This window comes from Juglans regia, chromosome 16, assembly GCF_001411555.2.
Source record: "Juglans regia cultivar Chandler chromosome 16, Walnut 2.0, whole genome shotgun sequence".
Classification (NCBI taxonomy): domain Eukaryota; kingdom Viridiplantae; phylum Streptophyta; class Magnoliopsida; order Fagales; family Juglandaceae; genus Juglans; species Juglans regia.
Window position 1 is genome coordinate 24,177,137 of NC_049916.1, and position 21,140 is coordinate 24,198,276.

Genomic DNA, 21,140 nt, shown 5'->3' on the forward strand with positions numbered 1-21,140 from the left:
TGAGTGAAAATGAAAATCATACCATCATGTAAACCATAAGCCGTGAGTTACTCCTCGTCAACATAAGTAAAACTTGATTTTGGATCCAATTCTAAAAAAACACACGATAATTATTAAATGATATAAAAATATACATTATGAAAAAGTTTAATAAACATGTAAATAAGAAATAAGTTTATTACCCAATTCCGCCTCAAAGCTTTCAATATTATCCAAGGAGGCACGAAGATCAATGGGTATTGGATCTCTCAACCAATTTTGTGTACAAACGAGTGCCTCGACTATTCTTGGAGATAGTGAACTACGAAATGGGTCAAGCACCTGACCCCCTGTACTGAAGGCTGATTCAGAAGAAACAGTAGAAACGGGAATGGCCATCACATCCCGTGCAACTCTTGCCAAAATAGGATATTTTACTTCATTGATCTTCCACCAATCTAAAATATCAAAATTTGGAGCTCGTGTCTCACAACCATTTTCCAAGTACTGATCGATCTCTGATTTGTTCATCAAATTAGATTCAATTATTTCTTGCTCATACTCAACCCAAAAACTCTGTTGAGAATCAGAATCAATCATAGTAGGATCAACTGAAGAAGGAGGCTCAGAATAGGAAACTCCACTTGAACTCCCATACACAACACTATATTCTCCATAAATATCAATCATCAATTGTTTCATTTTTGTCATCATTTCTTCGACTAAATTACCACCATATATTTTTTTGAACCAAAAATGCAAAAGATTAAATTTGCATCTTGGATCAAGAACAACAGCAATAAATATCATCAAGTTAGTCTTCTCGATTGATCCCCAATATTTATCATACTTAATCTTCATATTTGCCGCCATACATTTCAACACTGCATCATTACTTTGACACATTTTTGACAAATGTGATTGGATGCCACAAAGCTCTTGGAAATATGCATTAGATGTGACATACAAAGAGCCAGAAAGTCTCACAGTAGCATCATAAAAAATCTTCAAAAACTTTATCAATACTCTAACTCTCTCCCAATCACTAGAGTTTGGAGGGCTCAAGTTCACATTACGACAATAACGAAAAAAAGAATCATCATCCTTCTCCAATCGCAGAAATGGTTTTTTAAATGCTTCTGCAACTTCTAGCATTAGATAAGTCGAATTCCATCTTGTGGAAACATCAAGGCATACCAATTTCGTACAACCAATTTTCTCCTTCTCTATACACTTTTTGAATTTATCCATTCTTGCGGGAGATGATCTAACATACCTAACCGCATTACGCACCCTTGTAATTGAATCATCACAATCTTTGAGCCCATCATTCACAATGAGGTTCATAATATGGGCACAACACCTAATGTGAATATACTTCCCTTCCAACAAATGACCTCCTACGAACTTCCTCAAATACTCAATGGCAACATTGTTTGAGGAAGCATTGTCAACTGTAACAGTAAAGATCTTGTCAATACCCCAATCTTGTAGACATGAATCTACATACTTTCCAATAGTTTCTCCTTTGTGATTAGGGATCATGCAAAAGTTTAGAATTCTTTTGTGTAGTTTCCATTCACAGTCGATAAAATGTGCAGTAAGACACATATAATTTAAGTTTTGAATCGACGTCCATGTGTCAGTGGTTAAACTAACCCGCCCAACCGTCTTAAATATTTTCCTTAACTTCTCCTTCTCCATTTTAAATAGTTTAATACAGTCTCTCGCCGCAGTAGTTCGAGATGGCATTTGGAACCTTGGTTCAAGTGATCTACATACTTTCCTAAATCCCTGGGCTTCTACTATCCTAAATGGAAGCTCATCACAAATTATCATTTCAGCAATTGCCATTCGTACAATTTCTGAATCAAACTTATGTGCATTTGCCGAGTTATTGACATCACTATCTCCAATTCCCTCAAGAGCCCCCTCACGACTCATTGTCTGTTGATCCGTAAGTCTAATTCTATGTGGATGTTGCTTACAAGTACCAAGATATTGTAGCATACTTGATGTACCATGTCTTTTGGGATGACAAGAGTAAATTTTGTGACAATAATTACACTTTGCTTTTGGGTCATTTAAAGGGCATCCATCTATTTTAGTGAAATGATCCCACACTGCTGAATGGTCTTTATTTGCCCTCCTTTTACGTGGAGGGACTGGGAGACTTGTGTCACTAGACAAGTTAATATTTGAAGCCATTTGTGATCGGTTTTCCAAAAGAGTATCAGTCTCATTATCTCTTAAATTTGTACGAGTGTCACTTTCGAAGCAATCCATATAAGAGCTGACATATAATATAACATATAAAAATCAATATATTAGAATATGAACTGAAAATTATTCTATTTTTATGAAATTACAATCTAAAGTATGCATATCATATACTGCAGGAGATATTTACATGTCTACATTTAAGATCAATATGCTTCCAGGTTCCTAGAACATACGAAATGGGCAATCATAAAATGTGAAGATGACCTCAACGTAAAATGTGAAGATGCAATTTAAAAGATTAAAACTAGACCCAAGGCAGCATTTTACTTGCAGTTGTTACTTTTTTGACAATCATTTAGAAACAAACTAGTATATGCTTTTCATCCTCTTCACTTAAATATATATGTAGTAAAACTAACTGCTGAGGCGGAAAACTTCCCCCCTTTACATGTATCTACATAGATATATATTTTTCTGGAAGGGGGTGTTGAAAATCCTTACTTTGCAGCACTAAATCCTTATTTTTCTGGAAGGGAGTTTTCTGTTTTCTTTGTTGTTTGATGATGAAAAAAACATGGCATTTGGCGGGTGGTGGGTAGATGGAATATAAAAAATGTTGTTTTGAGTATATAGATGTTTACATTCCTGGGCATGCAAAAACCAAGTAGAAATTGGGTATTATATATTCCTAGGCATTAAACAGCAAGATCCCAGTTCTTGCTATCTATATATGTGTGTGTGTTAATGGACAGCACCACTGTCACATGTATAAAATTGGGTTAAAATGTTTTTTTATTTTCTATTTCTTGAAAGAGAAACTAATAGGACATGAAACAAGGAAAATGGTATTTTGCAAAGGATGAAGTGACATGGGAGTGAGGAAGATGACCCCGACAAAGGATCCTAGATATACTCTTACTTAAAGTATGACCTCTTAACTTCTAAAAGAAAAACACCAAACAAAGCAATAACACGGGACAGACCTACTATATGCCTCTCATCTACGTTGTCAAATAGCTTGGTAGGTTCATGAGATACAAATTGACAGCAAATTATATTCACCGTCTATTATATTCAATGCTTGTTCTTGTAGATAGGAACATCAATGTATGGATGTTTGTGGCGCAAAGATCCACGTTCTTCAAAGGCTTTCGCCAAAATTTATTGAAGAATAGGTTCTTAGCTATGGAAAAAATCTCTTACCCATAATAAAAACATGGCCAAAGTAAAAAAGCAACCAACCATAAACTTTAAACAGAAATAGTCATTCACAACCTCAGACAAGAACACTGATCAGTTACCAACACTAAAATCAACTCTATGCAAGCCCCAACTTTACATGAAAAAATCATGCACAACATCATTTATAATTGGTGGATTTTCCATGCACCTCCAATATCCCTTCTTAATTAGCACCCAACCATCATAAAAAAATGCATTTATGATGTTTGAGGTTTTAATGGGTTTTATTTTTAAGAATATAATTTGCCAAAGAAACTCTGGCTCACAAAACATGCCAACAACATCTCGTACATTGGACATAATAAAGCCCAAGATGACTCAAATTTAAGCATTATCGTCAAAAAGGTCAATATCTCTAGCTCAAACAAACAAAAATCCTTATAGTTTCATTTATATCAAACTTTCTCCATCCTAATCATGGAGTTCACATTGACAAATTAACAAATACCTTACCTGAAACCAAAAGAACCGAGAGCCTAGATCTGGACAAGCTCAAACTTGGGTTCCCATATCACCAAATCCAAGAATCACAACTTATGAGGAACAATTACATATATTGTTCAACAAACCAGTTCAACAAATACCTACTACAGATACCTCATATCGGTTTTTTTTCACAAACTAGTTCAACATTTCAACAGACTTTGCAATCCAGAGAAAGTGCCCAACACAAAGTAGGGATTTCATGCAAAAATCCATAAAAAATTATGAACATCTAATACCCAAAAAAACACACGCACGCTCACACAAAGCACCAAACAAAGCTCAAAAACTTAAATCTTACCGAGAGATAGAGAAAGAGAGAGAGAGAGAGAGAATGCACCTCTGCGATGACCGTTGCGACCGGCGATGGTGAATGGTGACTAGGGTTTCCAGTGGAGAGGAGATTGTTTTCGTCTTCAGCTCAGGGTTGGTTTCGACTGATTCGACGGGTTGTTTTTACTAAAACCCGATATTACACAATTGACCCGATGGCCCGTCTTTCACGGGTTGAAGAAATCGGTTCTAGCGGACGGGCCGGGCTTATGGCCCATTATGCACAGCCCTAGTCTCGTATTCTTCTTTTTAAAAAAAATTATCATTATTAAAAAAAAATATATTTTTTTCATGTAATTTTTGTATTTATTTATTTTTTACAAAAGAATTGCCCGGAGCTTGACCCCAAGTAGGCAAATATCATTTCTCATATAATAATAGACATTGAAGATGGAGTGAACAAGTAACCAAAAAAAAAAGAGGATGTGTTGCAAGTGAGATAATAATTAAGCTTAAAGGAGATAGTCATTAAGGAATTTTATAAAAGTAAATTTATAAAATGACATGATTTGATATAGTATTTTATATTATAAAGTTATTTTTTTATTATTAAATAAATTTAACATATTACATTAATTTAAAATTATTTGAAAGCAATATATATGAAAGATTCGACAAATATTTATTGATATTGGCTAAAAAGTGAGTGGGGCTCCCTTTGCTATTTGGAAAAGTTGAAATACAACGATAATGAACCAATTATTATTTGGAAATGGGTAATGATACACATACAATTCTTTTTATAATTTTTTATATAATCGTATTTTAAAATGAAAATTTTTATGTAAAGTGATGTTATTTTTATAAGTTATTCTATAAAAAAATCTTTCATAAATTATACAAAAGATTTAAAAAAGTATTATATGTCTATTATTTTCCATTATATTTATAGGATTTGTCATCCACATCTATTTTATCCCGTAAAATTATGAAAACATGATATTGTTTCATATAATTCCTAAAAGAAAAGATGATGATATTTGTTTTAAGAAATTTTATCAAAATCAAACGTATATTTTTTAAATGCATAGTAGAATAAGGGAACATAGGAAATATTATATACATATATATATATATATACACACACACACATTTGATTAAATGAGAGTCGAACAACATGAAAATAAAACTTTCGAACTCATGTTTTGTGTTTGTATTATTTTACTACATCCGTATGGTATGAGACGTACGGTCCAGATTTTGTTGAGAAGAACCACATGCGGATGTGTTCGAAAAACATGCACACTTTGCGGTAGGTGTCCACGTCACCACGAGTTGGCGTCTTTTCGCGATGATACCAAAGCGCCAGTCCTCACCGTCCGATCAAAGTCCCCGCAACAGCCACTGATCAAACTTCTTATCTGAAGTTCCTCAAGGTGTCAGTAGAGATATCATGTGAAAGAAGACCCTCCTTCTCATTGCCCCTGAAGGCCAAATAGTTCTAAGGACGCTGTCTGTTTTCTCACTCCCCGCAGTCTCTGTTTAGAGCGCTCTCTCTCTCGCATCGTAAAATAGCAGGTAATTATTCTCTGGTTTCATTTTTCTATTTTTTTGTTGTTTCTGAACTTGACCCTCTTTTCAATTGATGCAAAACTCTAATAATGACCATGCAAAAAGTTCTTTGAGGATCTGATATTTTTATGCTAATATGAGATAAACTATGACAAAGCAGAAAGATCCGTTGTTTGTGGATATGAGTTTGGATTAAAAATGTTTATCTTTTTAATTATATATTTGATATGCGGTTTCAATTTTAATACCTTTATGGGATTTTGATTGGTATTGTTTTGGGTATATCTGAATTCTGCTTGCTTATCAATCTGTTTGGTTAAATGGGTTATTTTCTGGGTTTTGGTGAATCTAGGGTTTTTAAGCAACAATTATGGATTTTGTGATGGGAAATGGGGTTGATATTGTTGATGGTTCCCAAGTGGGAGAGGAGAAAAGTGTGGAAGTTGGGGTTTCTCAAGAGGGAATAGTGGAGAGGGTTGTGGTGGGCTCTTCTGAATTGAAGGATTTGGATGGTGAAGAGGTCTTTTGGGAGGCAATGAGCGAACCAAAGATTTTTCCGGAGCAGTTAGAGGAATCTGATTCCAGGTATTGTGGTTCTGGTGGTGGAAGTGGGCATGTTGAGGTGATTGGTGAAATGGGTTTGCAGGTGGTTGATGAGAATCCAAATGCTAGAATTGAGGCTGAGAGGTTTGATGAGGCGAGTTGTGTTCCAAGTGTGGAGGCACTGATGATTATTGAAGATAAGGTGGATTTGGTTGGTGGGAAGATTGTTGATGGGGCTGTGGTTTTTGAGGTAGGGACTGAAAAAGAGGTGGAGACTGACAGATACAGTGGGTCAAGGGAGGTTTCTGATAGTGGAGAAAATGGTGCAGATGGTTTGTTTGAAGTTGGTTCTGGTGGTGAAGTGGATATAAGATCGGATCTAGGGATCGAAAAGTCTGGAAATAGGGATTTTAATAATTTGACTTCAGAACAAATTCCTGTAGATGAGAAATCAGAAAATGGAGGGGATAAGGTGGGGGGATTTTTCATTAAGTCTCTTCAAGAAACAGAATTGAGTAGGGAGATTCTGAATGAAGAGGGTAATGGTGAGCAACTGAAGGATGATAACTTACGTATTGAATGTCAGGACATTGAGAGCAGGGAACTGAAGGATGCTACTGCTGGCATTGCTCTAAACCGCGAGGACGATTCCAGTGGTATCAGTTATTGCGGTGGGAATGTAAAACAGTGTCAAGCTGGAGCTGACTCTAAGTATCATGTAGAAACTTGTGTACTGAAAGATGATTCAGATGATCAGCACACACTCATGGAGGAAAGTTCAGTGACGTCTGTGATTGGAGGCTCACTGTCCGCCGAAATGTCTAAGACTGAAAGTGCTGGAAATTTTCTGGGTAATGAAAATCATTTGAGAGCAGAAGACACTGAGGTTTTTCAACTTATGTGTGCTGATGAAGATGATCATGAAGTTTCGAACAACCATGCTGAGGAGACTCCAACGAAGGAAGATAATGCCGCACAAGAGGAGCGAAGAGCTCAATTTAATGGAGACCGGGAGATACAGCCAGCAGCAGAGCCTACTTCTTCGTCTGAAAAGTCTACAAATGCTGCTCCTCCTGCACATCCTGCACGTCCTGCTGGCCTTGGACGTGCAGCCCCGCTATTGGAACCTGCACCCCGGGTGGTTCAGCAGCCTCGTGTCAATGGTTCCGTATCTTCCATGCAAAGTCAACAAGTTGAGGATTCCACTAATGGGGAGACTGAGGAGTATGATGAGACTCGTGAAAAACTCCAGATGATAAGGGTGAAATTTTTACGGCTTGCTCATAGGCTTGGACAGACACCACATAATGTTGTTGTGGCGCAGGTTTTGTACAGATTGGGATTAGCTGAGCAGTTGCGAGGGAGAAATGGGGGCCGTGTTGGTGCCTTCAGCTTTGACCGTGCAAGTGCAATGGCAGAGCAGCTTGAGGCAGCAGGTCAGGAACCACTTGACTTCTCATGTACAATTATGGTTCTTGGGAAGACTGGAGTTGGCAAAAGTGCAACCGTCAATTCAATATTTGATGAAGTTAAGTTCGGCACTGATGCCTTCCACCTGGGTACAAAGAAGGTGCAGGATGTTGTGGGAACGGTGCAGGGGATAAAGGTACGGATCATTGACACCCCAGGGCTGCTCCCTTCCTTGTCAGACCAGACTCAGAATGAGAAGATGCTTCGCTCTGTTAAGCAATTTATTAAGAAAACTCCTCCAGATATAGTACTGTATCTTGATCGGTTGGACATGCAGAGCAGGGATTTGAGCGATATGCCACTCTTGCACACCATCACTGAAATATTTGGACCATCAATATGGTTCAATGCAATTGTGGTTTTGACTCATGCAGCATCTGCTCCACCCGATGGCCCAAATGGTACCGCTTCTAGTTATGACATGTTCGTGACACAACGTTCTCACGTTGTCCAGCAAGCCATTCGTCAGGCAGCAGGAGATATGCGGCTTATGAATCCTGTTTCTTTAGTGGAGAACCATTCCGCATGCAGAACAAATCGGGCTGGGCAGAGAGTGCTGCCAAATGGTCAGGTTTGGAAACCTCATTTATTGCTCCTCTCTTTTGCATCAAAGATTCTGGCAGAAGCAAACACACTTTTGAAGTTGCAAGATAGTCCCACTGGAAAGCCTTTTCCAAATCGAACAAGAGCACCTCCTTTACCTTTCCTTCTCTCATCCCTTCTTCAATCAAGGCCACAGTTGAAGCTACCTGAAGAGCAGTTTGGTGATGGGGATGATTTTGATGATGATCTGGATGAGTCTTCAGATTCTGACGAGGAATCAGAATTTGATGAGTTGCCACCATTTAAACGCTTGACTAAGGCCCAAGAGGCAAGGCTCTCTAAATCTCAGAAGAAGGAATATTTTGATGAGTTGGAGTATAGGGAAAAGCTTTTTATGAAGAAACAGTTGAAGGAAGAGAAAAAGAGACGGAAAATAATGAAGAAGATGGCTTCTTCAACAAAGGGTCTGCCAAATGATTTGAGTAAGGATGAAGAAGAAAGTGGTGGTGCAGCAGCTGTGCCAATTCCCTTGCCAGATTATGCCTTACCTGCTTCGTTTGATTCTGATAATCCCACTCATCGGTATCGCCATCTCGATTCATCCCACCAGTGGCTTGTAAGGCCTGTTCTAGACACCCATGGTTGGGATCATGATGTTGGTTATGAAGGCATAAATGTAGAAAGATTGTTTGTGGTTAAAGACAAAATACCCTTATCTTTTTCTGGTCAGGTTACAAAGGATAAGAAGGATGCTAATGTCCAACTGGAAGCAGCCAGTTCAATAAAGCATGGGGAAGGGAAAGCAACTTCGTTAGGTTTTGATATGCAAACTGTTGGTAAGGATTTAGCTTATACTCTACGCAGTGAGACAAGGTTTTGTAATTTTAGGAAGAACAAGGCAACTGCTGGCCTCTCAGTTACTCTATTGGGTGATGCCTTGTCGGCTGGATTGAAAGTTGAAGACAAATTGATTGCCAATAAACGATTCCATTTGGTTATGACTGGCGGAGCAATGACAGCTCGTGGTGATGTTGCTTATGGTGGTAGTTTGGAGGCTCAGTTGAGAGACAAGGATTATCCTCTTGGTCGTTCTCTATCAACTCTTGGGCTTTCCGTTATGGATTGGCATGGCGATCTTGCTATTGGTTGTAATTTACAGTCCCAGATCCCCATAGGACGGTCTTCAAACTTGATTGCTCGTGTCAATCTGAATAACAGGGGGGCAGGACAAGCCAGCATTCGTTTAAATAGTTCGGAACAGATTCAACTAGCTTTGGTCGGCCTCATTCCTCTTCTCAGAAAGCTTTATGGTCACCTTCAACAATTGTCTAGTGAATGATGAAATTAGGTTATACTGCAGCAGCTTCATCATTGTAGGAGATAACTCTTAATTATTGGCCATCTGTTAACGGTCCTCATCAGAAGTGAGTGATACTTAGCTGCTTATTTCATCTTTTTCTAAACCCAAAAAAATACTTTCCCTGATTATAGTAATTTTAGTTTCTCTGTTAGATATCCGCATTTGGTGAATTTTGTTCTCTTTAAGCTACTGGACCAAGTGTTGAGCCATGTTTAATTATGCCTTTGTTTAAATTCTGTCTCAGTTGGTGTGAGAATTCATTTATATGAACAAGTGTTTAATAACCTGATTTTTCTCGTACCCCCTCCTTTTTATTCACATGGATATATCATTTGCACCTTCTTGAAGTGAAGGATGCACTTTCTTTCAGTGTTATTGATTCTGTTAACATGTTGAAGAGACTTGCGTTGGTTTGAAAAATTGGAGTGGGATTCCTCTGTGCATTTAGAAAATTGGACTAATCACGGTGGCATGGTTAGGCCATCAAAATGTATAAAGCTGCTTTAGTTTGAGCTTAAACTGGCCAGTAGCTTCGGCATATACTCTTTACACCATCTGTTATTCATTGGCCGAAGGATTTCAGCATCAACTTTTTTCAGTCACAAAGTGCCAAAGTAAGTGTCTCATCCTTCAATTGATTTTGCTAGAACGCATTATTAAAGTTACCATACAGAGTTGAAAATTGAAATGGTAAGGTCTTTGAATTGAAATGAAATGACAAGCTGTTCTTTGGACCATTCAAATGGGTTGTTGCAATAATGGCATGGCCATGGCTGTTAAGAAAAAAGGCAACAGAACTAGAACTAGCTTTGCCATCCCCCTTCTCGCTCAAAACAAAACTAAAAATCAGCATCGATATTTTCTCTATTATAACCACTGTTTTAGTCATGCATTACCTTTTTCACGAGCCAGGGGATTTCCTGCCCCCAACTTTCATAATAGTGCAGCAGATGTCTCGTCCTTATTGAGTAATTTTTTAAGTTGAATTCGTCTTGATGTGCTGTAGCGTTGTTCAAGGAACCTAATTTAGCTGTTTGCATCATAAGAGTTACATTTTACTCAAAAATTTATGATTTTAGAAATCACTGCAAGCTCACGGAGAAGCCTATTAAAAAGATGGATGTAGAGTAATGATGGTATTCGACTAGCTGGGCTTCTTGAATTCATTTTTTCACACAGCTATTCATTCCTTTTCTGCTTTTAACTTTCATTGATCACCTCGCTCTTGGAATTAGGTGATGATACAATCTGCTTTTACACGAGAAATTGAGGGTGGTATGCAAAATCATTATATATACTTTATAACTTTATAAAAAAAAAAAGGTCAAATTATCAAATCATGTTAGCGTTTGTTTTAAGTAGTCCTCTTACATTATTACATGTATAATCAAGCTCGGGCTTTATGCAGAGCCTTTCTCCTACCTAAATGCATGGTATATGTGAGTTAACGCTGGAGGGCTAAAAGGCGATCGAAACCGGTATCCAGAAATACAAAAGAACGAAATTATTTTTCACCCTAGATATATGATATATGGTACATGGGTTGGATTCATCAATGATGAGTTAATTTGGGCTCTCAAAATTAGCTGATAAAAGTAAGTCTAATATTGCAATGCAAAGATAGAATTCGTGAAAGTCTGGCATGCATACATACATACATATATACATATATATATATATGCACGTACATGGAGCTACCAAACTCCAAGATTTGGAATGAATCAAATCCAAAAGCAAACACTTATCCAAGAAATGCAACTTCATGGCAAACCATAAGCATTGAAAAAAGGAAAGATTCGATGGAATCAACAAGAAAAAAGAAAAGATGAGCAAAGTTTACAGAATCAAATATATACTTGCAGTACCATAATATTGCAGTTTGGTTTAAAACGAAATGCACATTATGCTCTTGATCTGAAGAGCCTCCGGTACTAGTATTGTTACTCAATAATGCATAGCCACAACATTATACTCGACGATAGCCGAGGTAAAATTCAGAGAGTGTGTCTTTGCTATCGCAAATCCACGAGCCAACCGGAAAACACCAGTCCCACCTATGATTGGCATTTCGCGGTGGGGTTGCAACGCTGCATTTCTGCCCAAAATGGTAATGCTGCTAGCATTCAACCTCCCAGTGGTGAAAACAAGATTCATGGCCACAAGTAGACCTACCTCTTGCTGGCCAGCAGACCCATAAAGTCCCTGAGCTCGACCCACGAGCCTGGAGGTGGGTTCAGGGCCTTCTGTTAGTGGATCATCAAAAATGTTAACCAGTCCAAACAAGGTGGGTGATTTCTCAGTGATTGGTGCCTGTGCTACTCGTACTGCACTAGGGTTTTTACCTGATGGGGTGTCGTGAAAGTAAAAATGGAGGCGGGATACCTTTTCTTTGGCATATTGGAATTTTTGGAGCCATTTATCAACTTCTTTTGGGTCTTCAAGGTTGCTGTGCACGAGTGGCATGGCCATGCCTAGGGAGAAAATCAATAGAACTAGAGCTGCTAGTTTTGCCGTCCCTGCCATCTCTAACCAGCTTGATCGATGGAGATTTGAAAACCCTCAACCCAACAATAGCTTGAGGCTGCGCCTAATGTGCTTGTGTGTCTCTATATATACACAGAGCTCATAAATATTGCAGCTATTATTGCTTTTGAGTTTAACTACTTTACCATGGATAGGCAGCCTATAAAAATACAGATCGATTGACAGTACTACTGTGGAGATGGTAGGAAGCATAATAATTTGGTGGTGCCACTGACGCTCATTGTAAATTTTACGGTCAAACTAAGTTATCTTTTTCAATTGAGTTCTAATATTTAAATTTTAAAAATTATTTTTTAAATTAAGTAAATTGTGTCATACAAGTATCTTGAGAATTGTTATATATAGACATGACAAACAGATTATACAAAATAAACCTACAAATTAATGTGATTTCGTAGAATTCGTTAGATCTATTTTATAATAAAAGTAATTTTACAATCTAACATACCACATCAAGCATATCAGTTTGTAAGTTTACTTTTATGTAATCCTTTCGTAGGTAAAGTATTTTCCTTTTCATAATATGAACCTCATCACATAAATATTTGGCAATGTGTCTATCTCTCTTAAAATTAAATCGTCGAATTTGATCAGATGACTATAAATGGTTTCTATTTAATTTTTTTTCTAATACGAATTAATTTTTTACCACTTCAGAATATTAAAATATATATATGAGTTTCATTGGAATGAAGAACATATAAATTAAACATACATGACACATGGTCGACGTTGGTCACCAAATCTCTAGGCCGCAAGAATGCATATATACAAAATCGCAAGTAGAAATTAACTCGTACATGATGCAGTCGTACTGAATCATCATTTTCAATAGCAAATGTGCTCCCATGTTTTGCATCAAGAATGGCTAAGTAACATGCTTAATTTTCTGGTCAAGATCCAAATTAGGTTTCAGCGCCTTTCACAGCATAACTCATGATCAAAACTGTAGTGGGAAAAATAAAAACTCAAAAGTTCAAAGAGGCCTGCATGCCCAAGCTGGCTTGCAAACAAATAGAGAAATCAAAACAAATTCAATACAAGAAAAATGCAGTCTGGTCAATAAAACTTTCACTTGTTTGTCTCATCATTCCGTACGTGCAGGGCTTGTTAATTTGTGTCAGCTAGGGAACAAGAGATATGGCCGGATTATACTTGATTGTTTCATGGGACGATCAAATGCAGAGATAGTGAACATGCAGTTTGTGTTCATAGCTTGGAGCCACGAAGTGGGAGGAGGTCGTTTTTCTGGAGACGGCGGCTTGTTCGTGTTCAATGAAAACCCGGGAGGAGGAAGAAAGTTTTTTGAAGCAAAGGGTTTCATTGAAGCTGATGAAGAACAACCAAGGGCAGATCCTGCAGATGGAGAACCTTGACTACCCTCGACCAGGAAAGGATGAAGCAGTAGCATCTCAGCTGTCAACCTCTTCAAAGGGTTCCTCTCAAAACACCCCCGCAAGAAATCTTTCCCAAGCTCTGACATTGTCTCAGGTATCTTTGTTTGGTCCCCACAAGCGATTTTAACCATTAACTCGTCCGTGCTCAGACTGCTATCCCATGCCACGTTTCCAGTGACCATCTCCACCACTACGCATCCCAGAGACCATATATCTAACGAGGGAGTGATTATGCCCAACAAAACCGATTCTGGAGACATGTAATAGGGAGTACCTCGAAAGGAGAACCTTTTTCTCATAAACTCATTCTCCTCCCCGGGAATCTTCGAAAGCCCAAAATCGGTGATCTTTACCTCGCTTACACCCCCTCTAGTGCTAAAAACAAGAATATTGGCCGGCTTAAGATCACAATGAACGTACCCTTGTTCGTGGAGAGAAAGAAGCCCTTTGAGAATCATCCTAGTATACCTTCGAACATCGTGCTCCTCCAGCTTTCCTCCACTTCTGTTGATTAGATCTTGTAGAGTACCTCCCGATGCATACTCGAGTAGAAGGTTGTAGTAATGTAGCCCACATTCTATGCTCAACTCAGCCCCGAGACAACGAACAATCTCAGGACATCCAACGAACCGACTGAGAATTCTTCTCTCTTTCTGAAGCGTCGAAGAACTCTCAAGACGAGACGTCTTGATCGCAATATATGCAGGTTCAATATATGGGTTATTCGTGGGTACCCCTAAATACACAGTGCCATACGATCCGCTCCCCAGAACTCGATCTTTCTGCCACTTCATGGTAAACCTTGCAGCAGTACTGGTACCATACCAGGCCAGAGATCGATCTAGAGGTGCTCGTGAGGATTCTTTATCGACGAACAGAAACGAGACGAGAAGAAACGATTTTGAAAAAGATGATGATTATGAGAAACAATTTCAGAAGACTTTTGCATGCGGTTATAATAACCAATTCAATATATATCTCAAATATCAAATATCAGAGAGTGTTAGTAATGCTGTTTCCGACTGGGATTGGGTTACCTAGATAGCTATCGATAATGCCGTATACGTATACGTGGCTTTTTTTGTTTTTGTTTTTTTTTTTTTAAATGAAAAGCTTACCTCAGGGACGGCTCAATGACATGGCCATTTAGGCCACTGCCTAAGGCACTTACTCTATGTAAGGCCTCAAAAAAAAAAAAAAAAAATGAGGTATTTTTTTTAAATGTTTAAAAAAAATAAAAATAAAAACCATTGTATTAAATAAAATTTTAAATAATTTTTATATTTTTTAATGTGCAAGGCCTCATAATACTAAGGTTGCGTTTGAATGTTGAAGTGAGTTGAGTTGAGATGATAAAATATTGTTAGAATATTATTTTTTAATATTATTATTATTTTAGGATTTGAAAAAGTTGAATTGTTTATTATATTTTATGTTGAGATTTGAAAAAGTTGTAATGATGAGTTGAGATGAGTTGAGAGATGTTTGTCATCCAAACGAAGCCTAAATCTAATATTTAATACAATGAATTATTTATATTTTAAATAATTTTTTTAAGATCTTGCTAAATTGAGGTTTAAAATTTGCATTGAGACCTCATTTTACGTTGTTGTATTAAATATAAATTCATAAAATCTTATTTTATTGAAAATTTAAAAAATTATTCCATATAATAATTTATATTTTTACGAATGGATCACTTAAATTTAGCCTTAGGCCTCAATTTGTATTGAGCCGCCCCTGGCTTACCTGGGGAACGATTTTGTTAAACCCAGTGATGTCAAATTCCTTGTCTTTCTTCTTATGTTGAAAAACCTTAACTCCTCCGATAAACATGAGAAACAGAAGGTTAGGATTATCCAACCTTGAAATCCATGTGTAATACACTGCATTTTAGCGTATTTATTTTTGTGAAGGATTATTTCAATTAATTTAAATATTAATTCTCTTGTTTTAAATTTATTAGATTTCTGGTTGTATTTATATTATATATATTTTTTTTTTTAGTTGTGAAATTTATTTTGATGTACTTGCTTGATATTAATTATTGTTTGCATTTTACTTTAATGAATAATTTTATTATTGGACTTTAATTATTATTATTTTATTTATTTATTTTGTTTTTCTACGCACGGCACTACCCCATGCATGTCTTTTTCTTTTCAATCTTTAGGGTTTTCTTATCACCCATATAAATATACGTTTAATCTTATATTTTGAAAACTGCCTTGTATTGTCGCTGCAACCAGCCTCCAGAGACCACCATCGTGCAACCCCTCCTAGTTCGACTCCAACCTCCATCTCCATGCACGTAAAACTGACGCCCCATAAATGGCCATCACCTAGGCTCAAAACACCACCGTGCACTTCTGCAGTGCACCACCCACAGCCAGCAGAGGAGGATCATCACCACGGGTAGCACCACGTGAGACGTTGAGCACGCGGATCGCACGACAAGAGACTCGCCCGCGCATGGCCAAAAGCCAACTTGCACCTTCTCGGTTTTACCCAACCATCTCATGGAAAACGCAGCCTCCCAAGGAGGTCAAGTCGCTGCATGCTCCTCCTCAACGCTGCCATATGCCACCTCCGTGCCCAACCCATACGAAAACGATGCAACCTGTGCACACTGCATCTCCATGGATCGCAACTCGACCTCGCCGTGCGCTACCTCCACTTGACCATCATTGGAAGTCCAGCTCCTCCACCGTACACCACTGCACCACCACCAGATTGCCGAGAACAACTATCTGCGGAGTGAATTGAAACTCCTCTATTTTGGGTCTGAAAAACAGAACGTTTGGTTGCTCCTCCAAGCACAGCAGTTTCGCACTACCCATCTCCTCCGTGGCACAAAGGGAACCCGTAATCCAGCATCTCAGCCACGCCTAGCCATGCCACGGACGATAGCCATCCCAGGCCGTCGCCGCATGTAACTCTCTCGATAAGGAGCCCTCCGTCTCCTTCTCGGTGCTCTTATATCTCTTCTATCACTCGTCACTTTTTCTCAGTGCTCTGTCGTTGGGACAACCACCTTCCTCTCCTCACCGCACGCAACTCCTCCCTTCTCGATGAGTACCTCGTGCCCGTGTCCTCGCCGACTATTGCACCGAATCGCATGAAACATTTTAAGTCTACGTGAATATAGTTTTGCATTATATTTTGGTATAAAATTACAGTATTGCCCTTTTTATTGGATGGTTTTAGTTGGAAGTTTTGTTTATATTAAATTTGTTTTTACATGGTTTTTGCGGGAAGTGTAAGATTTTGTACATAAATTTGTTTAAGTTATTTATTTTGTTATTAAAGAAAGATTTATTTCTAAAAGTAAATAATATTGGTGTAATGTTATTTTTACACTTTAGATATGATTTAGTCTATCTAAAAATAGTTATGGTTTATTTTAAAATATTTTGGGATAATTATATTATCTAGTATTAAACTTTATAATTTGTTTTCAATAATAAATAGGTCAGACTTTTAAATGTTTTGGTCAAAGTTATTAAATTAACATTGATGATTTAGAAAGTGATGATTTGTAATTTTAGGTTTTGAGGAATTAAAATAGGTTATGTTAGCATCTTAGGCTTAAATATTGAAATATGTGTTCGATTGAAAATTTATGAGAATTACGTTTTTATGTTATAGGTGACAATTTATAATTGTTCGGCATTTTGAGAAAATTTATGAAAAGCTAAGAAGTCCAGGTAAGCGGGGTTCTTATGCTAGAATTTGCATTAAAATAAAATGAACTGAGGTCCTTTTTGGAAAATGTGCATATTTTGTTATGAAAAGAAATCTGAAAACAACCTTAGATATTTGTTCTGCATTACTCATGAGATTCTGTTTAAGAAGAAAGTATTTTCTGTCATGACTGGTGTAGACATGAGCTTATTTTTGACATTCTGTTATTGAACTGAAACAAACGAGTGAATATGAAAATTTGATAAATTTCACATGTAACGTGAAGATGTTCTGAATTTGTTTTGAAAAATGTGAAATGATCTGAATATCAGTACTCTATTTTGATATGATGTGGCATCTGAAAAACTTTTGGCATGACTTTCTGATTCTGTTCTGACTTTGATTCTGACTCTGATATGGTGATTATGTTCTGTTTTGCTCTGATATGTGGCCCTGTCACGGGATATAATAGTGACCTCTGACCTTGTCACGGGAGACAATAGTGACCTCTGGTCCTGTCACGGGATACAATAGTGACCTCTGGCCCTGTCACGGGATACAATAGTGACCTCTGGCCCTGTCACGGGATACAATAGTGACCTTTGGCCCGCCACGAGATATAATAGTAGTTTTCTGTTCTGAGTGCAATCACTTTGGTAACATGGTGATTTATGTTCTGCTTGGCTTTCTGCATGATGCACAACCCTACCACGGGGGTTAAACATGATCTCTATTATGTTATGATGCTCTGATATGATATGATAAGACAAAGATGTTCAGTCATGTTGTGCCAAAGGAATCTTTGAATATGAAAAGTTGATTCCTGAATATGAAATGTTTGAAAAGTCGCTCTGATTTTCTGATAATATGTATTTTTTTTTAGATTTGCATATTGATACTGAAATGTTTTGTTTCTGCATTCTGAACTCTGTGAAAATGCTCATGTTTATACACTAATATATGTCATCTGCTTACTAAGTTGTTGATAACTCATCATTTATCTCCAATTATTTTTTAGATGATTTTTTAATATACCAGCTAAGGATCAGGATTATGGAGCATCGATGAGATGATTATTTAAGCATAGTGGATTACTCATGAAAAATTTTTCTGAGAAGTGACAGATTTTATTAAAAGACTTTGTAGTATTCTGATGACGTTATATTTCGGACTTTATAAATATATTGATGAATTGTGAATTTTAAGTTATAGGGAGTAACTCTTTGATCTCTGCGGGACCGGGGCGGTACACCATGCACAAGCAAGCAGTACACAATGGCTACTCAGCAGGTAACTGCACTTACAAATTGAATGCATTCATGTAGGCGAGGAGATATTGCCTATAAATTGAGAGCGAGAGCCTTAGACACATGTCAAAGAATAAAAGAAAAGAGAGAGATAAGATAACTCTGAGAGAAAAGAAAGAGTTGAGTTGAGAGAAAAAAAGAGAATTGAGTTGAGTTGAGTAGAATGTGATCATCCTTTGTAATATTTTCTTGTGTATTACTATTTATTAGTGAATCTTTTTTCTGTAGATGTATGCAATTGTCGAACCACATTAAAATTTTGGTGTTATTGTGTGATCAGCGGGTGTGCTCTTTTATTTCCGCTTTTATTCATTCTACTGTGTTGATTTTCCCAACAAGTAGTATCAGAGCGATTAATGGAAGGAATTTTTTCAAAAAACTCGATTTTAAAGTGTTGCTCAGTTTGCAAATCTGAGCATACCACTGTCTTCGTCCTAGTGAGACAAGAAGAGCGGTGAAAACCAGAGGCCGAATGTACGCTGTATGCGCCACCACCACCTAACGATCAGAGAGTGAAGTCCACTCTCGACACGTGCCACCAAGTGCCCAAAAGAAGGAATCGCATGTGAACACACGTGCCACTTAAACAGAGAAAAAGAAAATTTCCACTTTTAGAAAATAGAAATTAAAATTAAAAAAGAAAAACAGATATACAAAGAAAATTGAACTAAAAACACACGATATATACGTACTATATATATATATATTATAGTTGGCAATTTTCTTTTTATTTTCTTGTAAGGCTAAGGTTTGAAGATATATATACATATAATACATACAACCGAGAATTTAATATTTATAACCCACGAGCGATGTTAAATTAGGAGTCTGTCTGAGGATTAATTAATGTACATGCGTCATTATCTTTATAATTAATAATGGATAAAAACAATAATTAATTCAGTTCAACTAATTAACAAAGTGTCCGGCTCATGATAAATTAAAGTTAAACGAGGGGTAGTACTGATCATCAATTCATCCATTAATTGATCTGCAGGGTTTTGCAAATTTCTAAATTCTAATAGATCTCTATTAGAGATCTTTTTTGAGAAAAATTTTAAAACAGGTCGGGTGTTCATTTCTCTTTTACACCAAGCAAAAAAATTACAACACGTGGTGGACTTATTGAAGTTACGGTAGGTGCACATCCATTCTCCCCTCTCATCTTTTCCTTTTTCCTTCTCCCTTCTCTCTTTCCTTTCCCTCCAAAGCTCTCCCTCGAATCTAGTTTCTCATAACATCTCTCGACAGTTGATAAATTAGAGCTGTAATTGTCGAATCTAAGAGCTGGTAGAAAAAAGAAAACAAAAATCATACTCATGATCTTTTCTTAGCAGCCAAACAGAAATATATCCCACATTTTCTTACCATCCAAAAAACAATACATTTTCTTAGCATCCAAACAAAAATATATTTTCTCAACATCCAAACATAAATTTGATTAGAATTTAGACTTGGGTATGATCTAGAAAACTCAGATAGCATTCTCCATTAAAAAGTAAAATTAAGAAAGGGAACACAAATTACAAAAAAAATATTAAATTTGGAATTGTAAACGCAAAACTAGAACCAGAAAAAAGAAAGAAATCGGATAAAAAAAGAAGAAGAAGAAGCAAACCACAATAATCTAAAGATCATTATTCCTTCATAGTCACATAAAAAGTACAATTTCTCCTTTCAGAGGGTGAGATAGAGAGAATTAAAAAAGAAATAGAAAAAGTGGTCTTAAAGAGCAGAAATCTCTGCCTATAGTTGTTGGTGGCGTCTCTCTCACTTTTTCCTCTCAACTTTCTTGGCAATATCTTATCCATCAAGACCGTCCTTAATCGTATTCTATTTTTTAGTGAAAGAGAGAGCAGGGAGAGAAAGGGAGATCAACGAGTGATAGGGGAGGAGGGGGGGGGGAATTAAAAAATGGGTTCGGGTTGAGGGGAAAAGATCAAACAACTGTAAAAAAAATATTCACCTGTATGCAAGTGTATATTGTAATTTGTTGTACCTCTTACATGGCAGCTTGTGATTTGTTAGTGTAAAACGAAGACAAACACCCGATCGGCCTGGACTCTCTCTCTCTCTCTATTTATTTTTTTTCAAAAAATCGGTCTTTTCGTATATAAAGAAATCCAAAATGGTTCCTCCAATATTCCATCTAATTTTTCTTAGTCACATGTATATATGATTGAAAATACTAATATGCATGCATGGCACCATGCATTAACCTGCCAGGTCGACGTAAACCAATGATATAATGACACTTGTCACATATACACAATCGTCGATGCATGTGATCTCAACATTAATTAGAAAATTCAATTACATGAATAAATACCTAAATTGGAAAATATAGAAAAAAAAAAAAAAGAAACTCAACTAAATTGGAAAAAACACTTAAAATGAGAAAAAAAAAAAATTTAAAAAAAAAACTTAGATTAGAAAAAGGAGTTAATTAACTAATTGATTTAACTTGAGTTATATATATTTAAAAAAAAAACACCGCATGGCCAAGTACCCCAGCCATGG

General features: G+C 37.0%; 3 protein-coding genes across 4 annotated transcripts; 1 reads left to right on the plus strand and 2 right to left on the minus strand.

The window, feature by feature from the left end:
• Positions 1–5,599: 5,599 nt before the first annotated feature.
• LOC109006579 (translocase of chloroplast 120, chloroplastic-like) lies at positions 5,600–9,984 on the plus strand. Of its 2 annotated transcripts, none has more exons than XM_035686300.1 (2): positions 5,600–5,778; positions 6,097–9,984. In XM_035686300.1, exon 2 carries the CDS (start codon positions 6,143–6,145, stop codon positions 9,665–9,667), a length of 3,525 nt encoding a protein of 1,174 aa, XP_035542193.1. In that variant the 5' UTR covers positions 5,600–5,778; positions 6,097–6,142; the 3' UTR covers positions 9,668–9,984. The 2 variants fall into 2 exon arrangements, with proteins under 2 accessions (XP_035542193.1, XP_018841453.1); XM_018985908.2 differs by having other exon boundaries at positions 6,125–9,984.
• Positions 9,985–11,517: 1,533 nt separating this feature from the next.
• LOC109006498 (dirigent protein 23-like) lies at positions 11,518–12,318 on the minus strand. Its single transcript, XM_018985785.2, has one exon. The coding sequence runs from the start codon at positions 12,209–12,211 to the stop codon at positions 11,633–11,635; it is 579 nt and encodes a 192-aa protein (XP_018841330.1). The 5' UTR covers positions 12,212–12,318; the 3' UTR covers positions 11,518–11,632.
• Positions 12,319–13,352: 1,034 nt separating this feature from the next.
• On the minus strand, positions 13,353–14,423 carry LOC109006478 (mitogen-activated protein kinase kinase kinase 17-like). The gene has a single exon (XM_018985769.1). The coding sequence runs from the start codon at positions 14,421–14,423 to the stop codon at positions 13,353–13,355; it is 1,071 nt and encodes a 356-aa protein (XP_018841314.1).
• Between the last annotated feature and the right edge of the window lie 6,717 nt (positions 14,424–21,140).

What these genes read in the sequence shown, in the direction of transcription:
- LOC109006478 (XM_018985769.1), bottom strand. Translation starts at nt 14,423, where the DNA reads ATGAAGTGGCAGAAAGATCGAGTTCTGGGGAGCGGATCGTATGGCACT.
- LOC109006579 (XM_035686300.1), top strand. Translation starts at nt 6,143, where the DNA reads ATGGATTTTGTGATGGGAAATGGGGTTGATATTGTTGATGGTTCCCAA.
- LOC109006498 (XM_018985785.2), bottom strand. Translation starts at nt 12,211, where the DNA reads ATGGCAGGGACGGCAAAACTAGCAGCTCTAGTTCTATTGATTTTCTCC.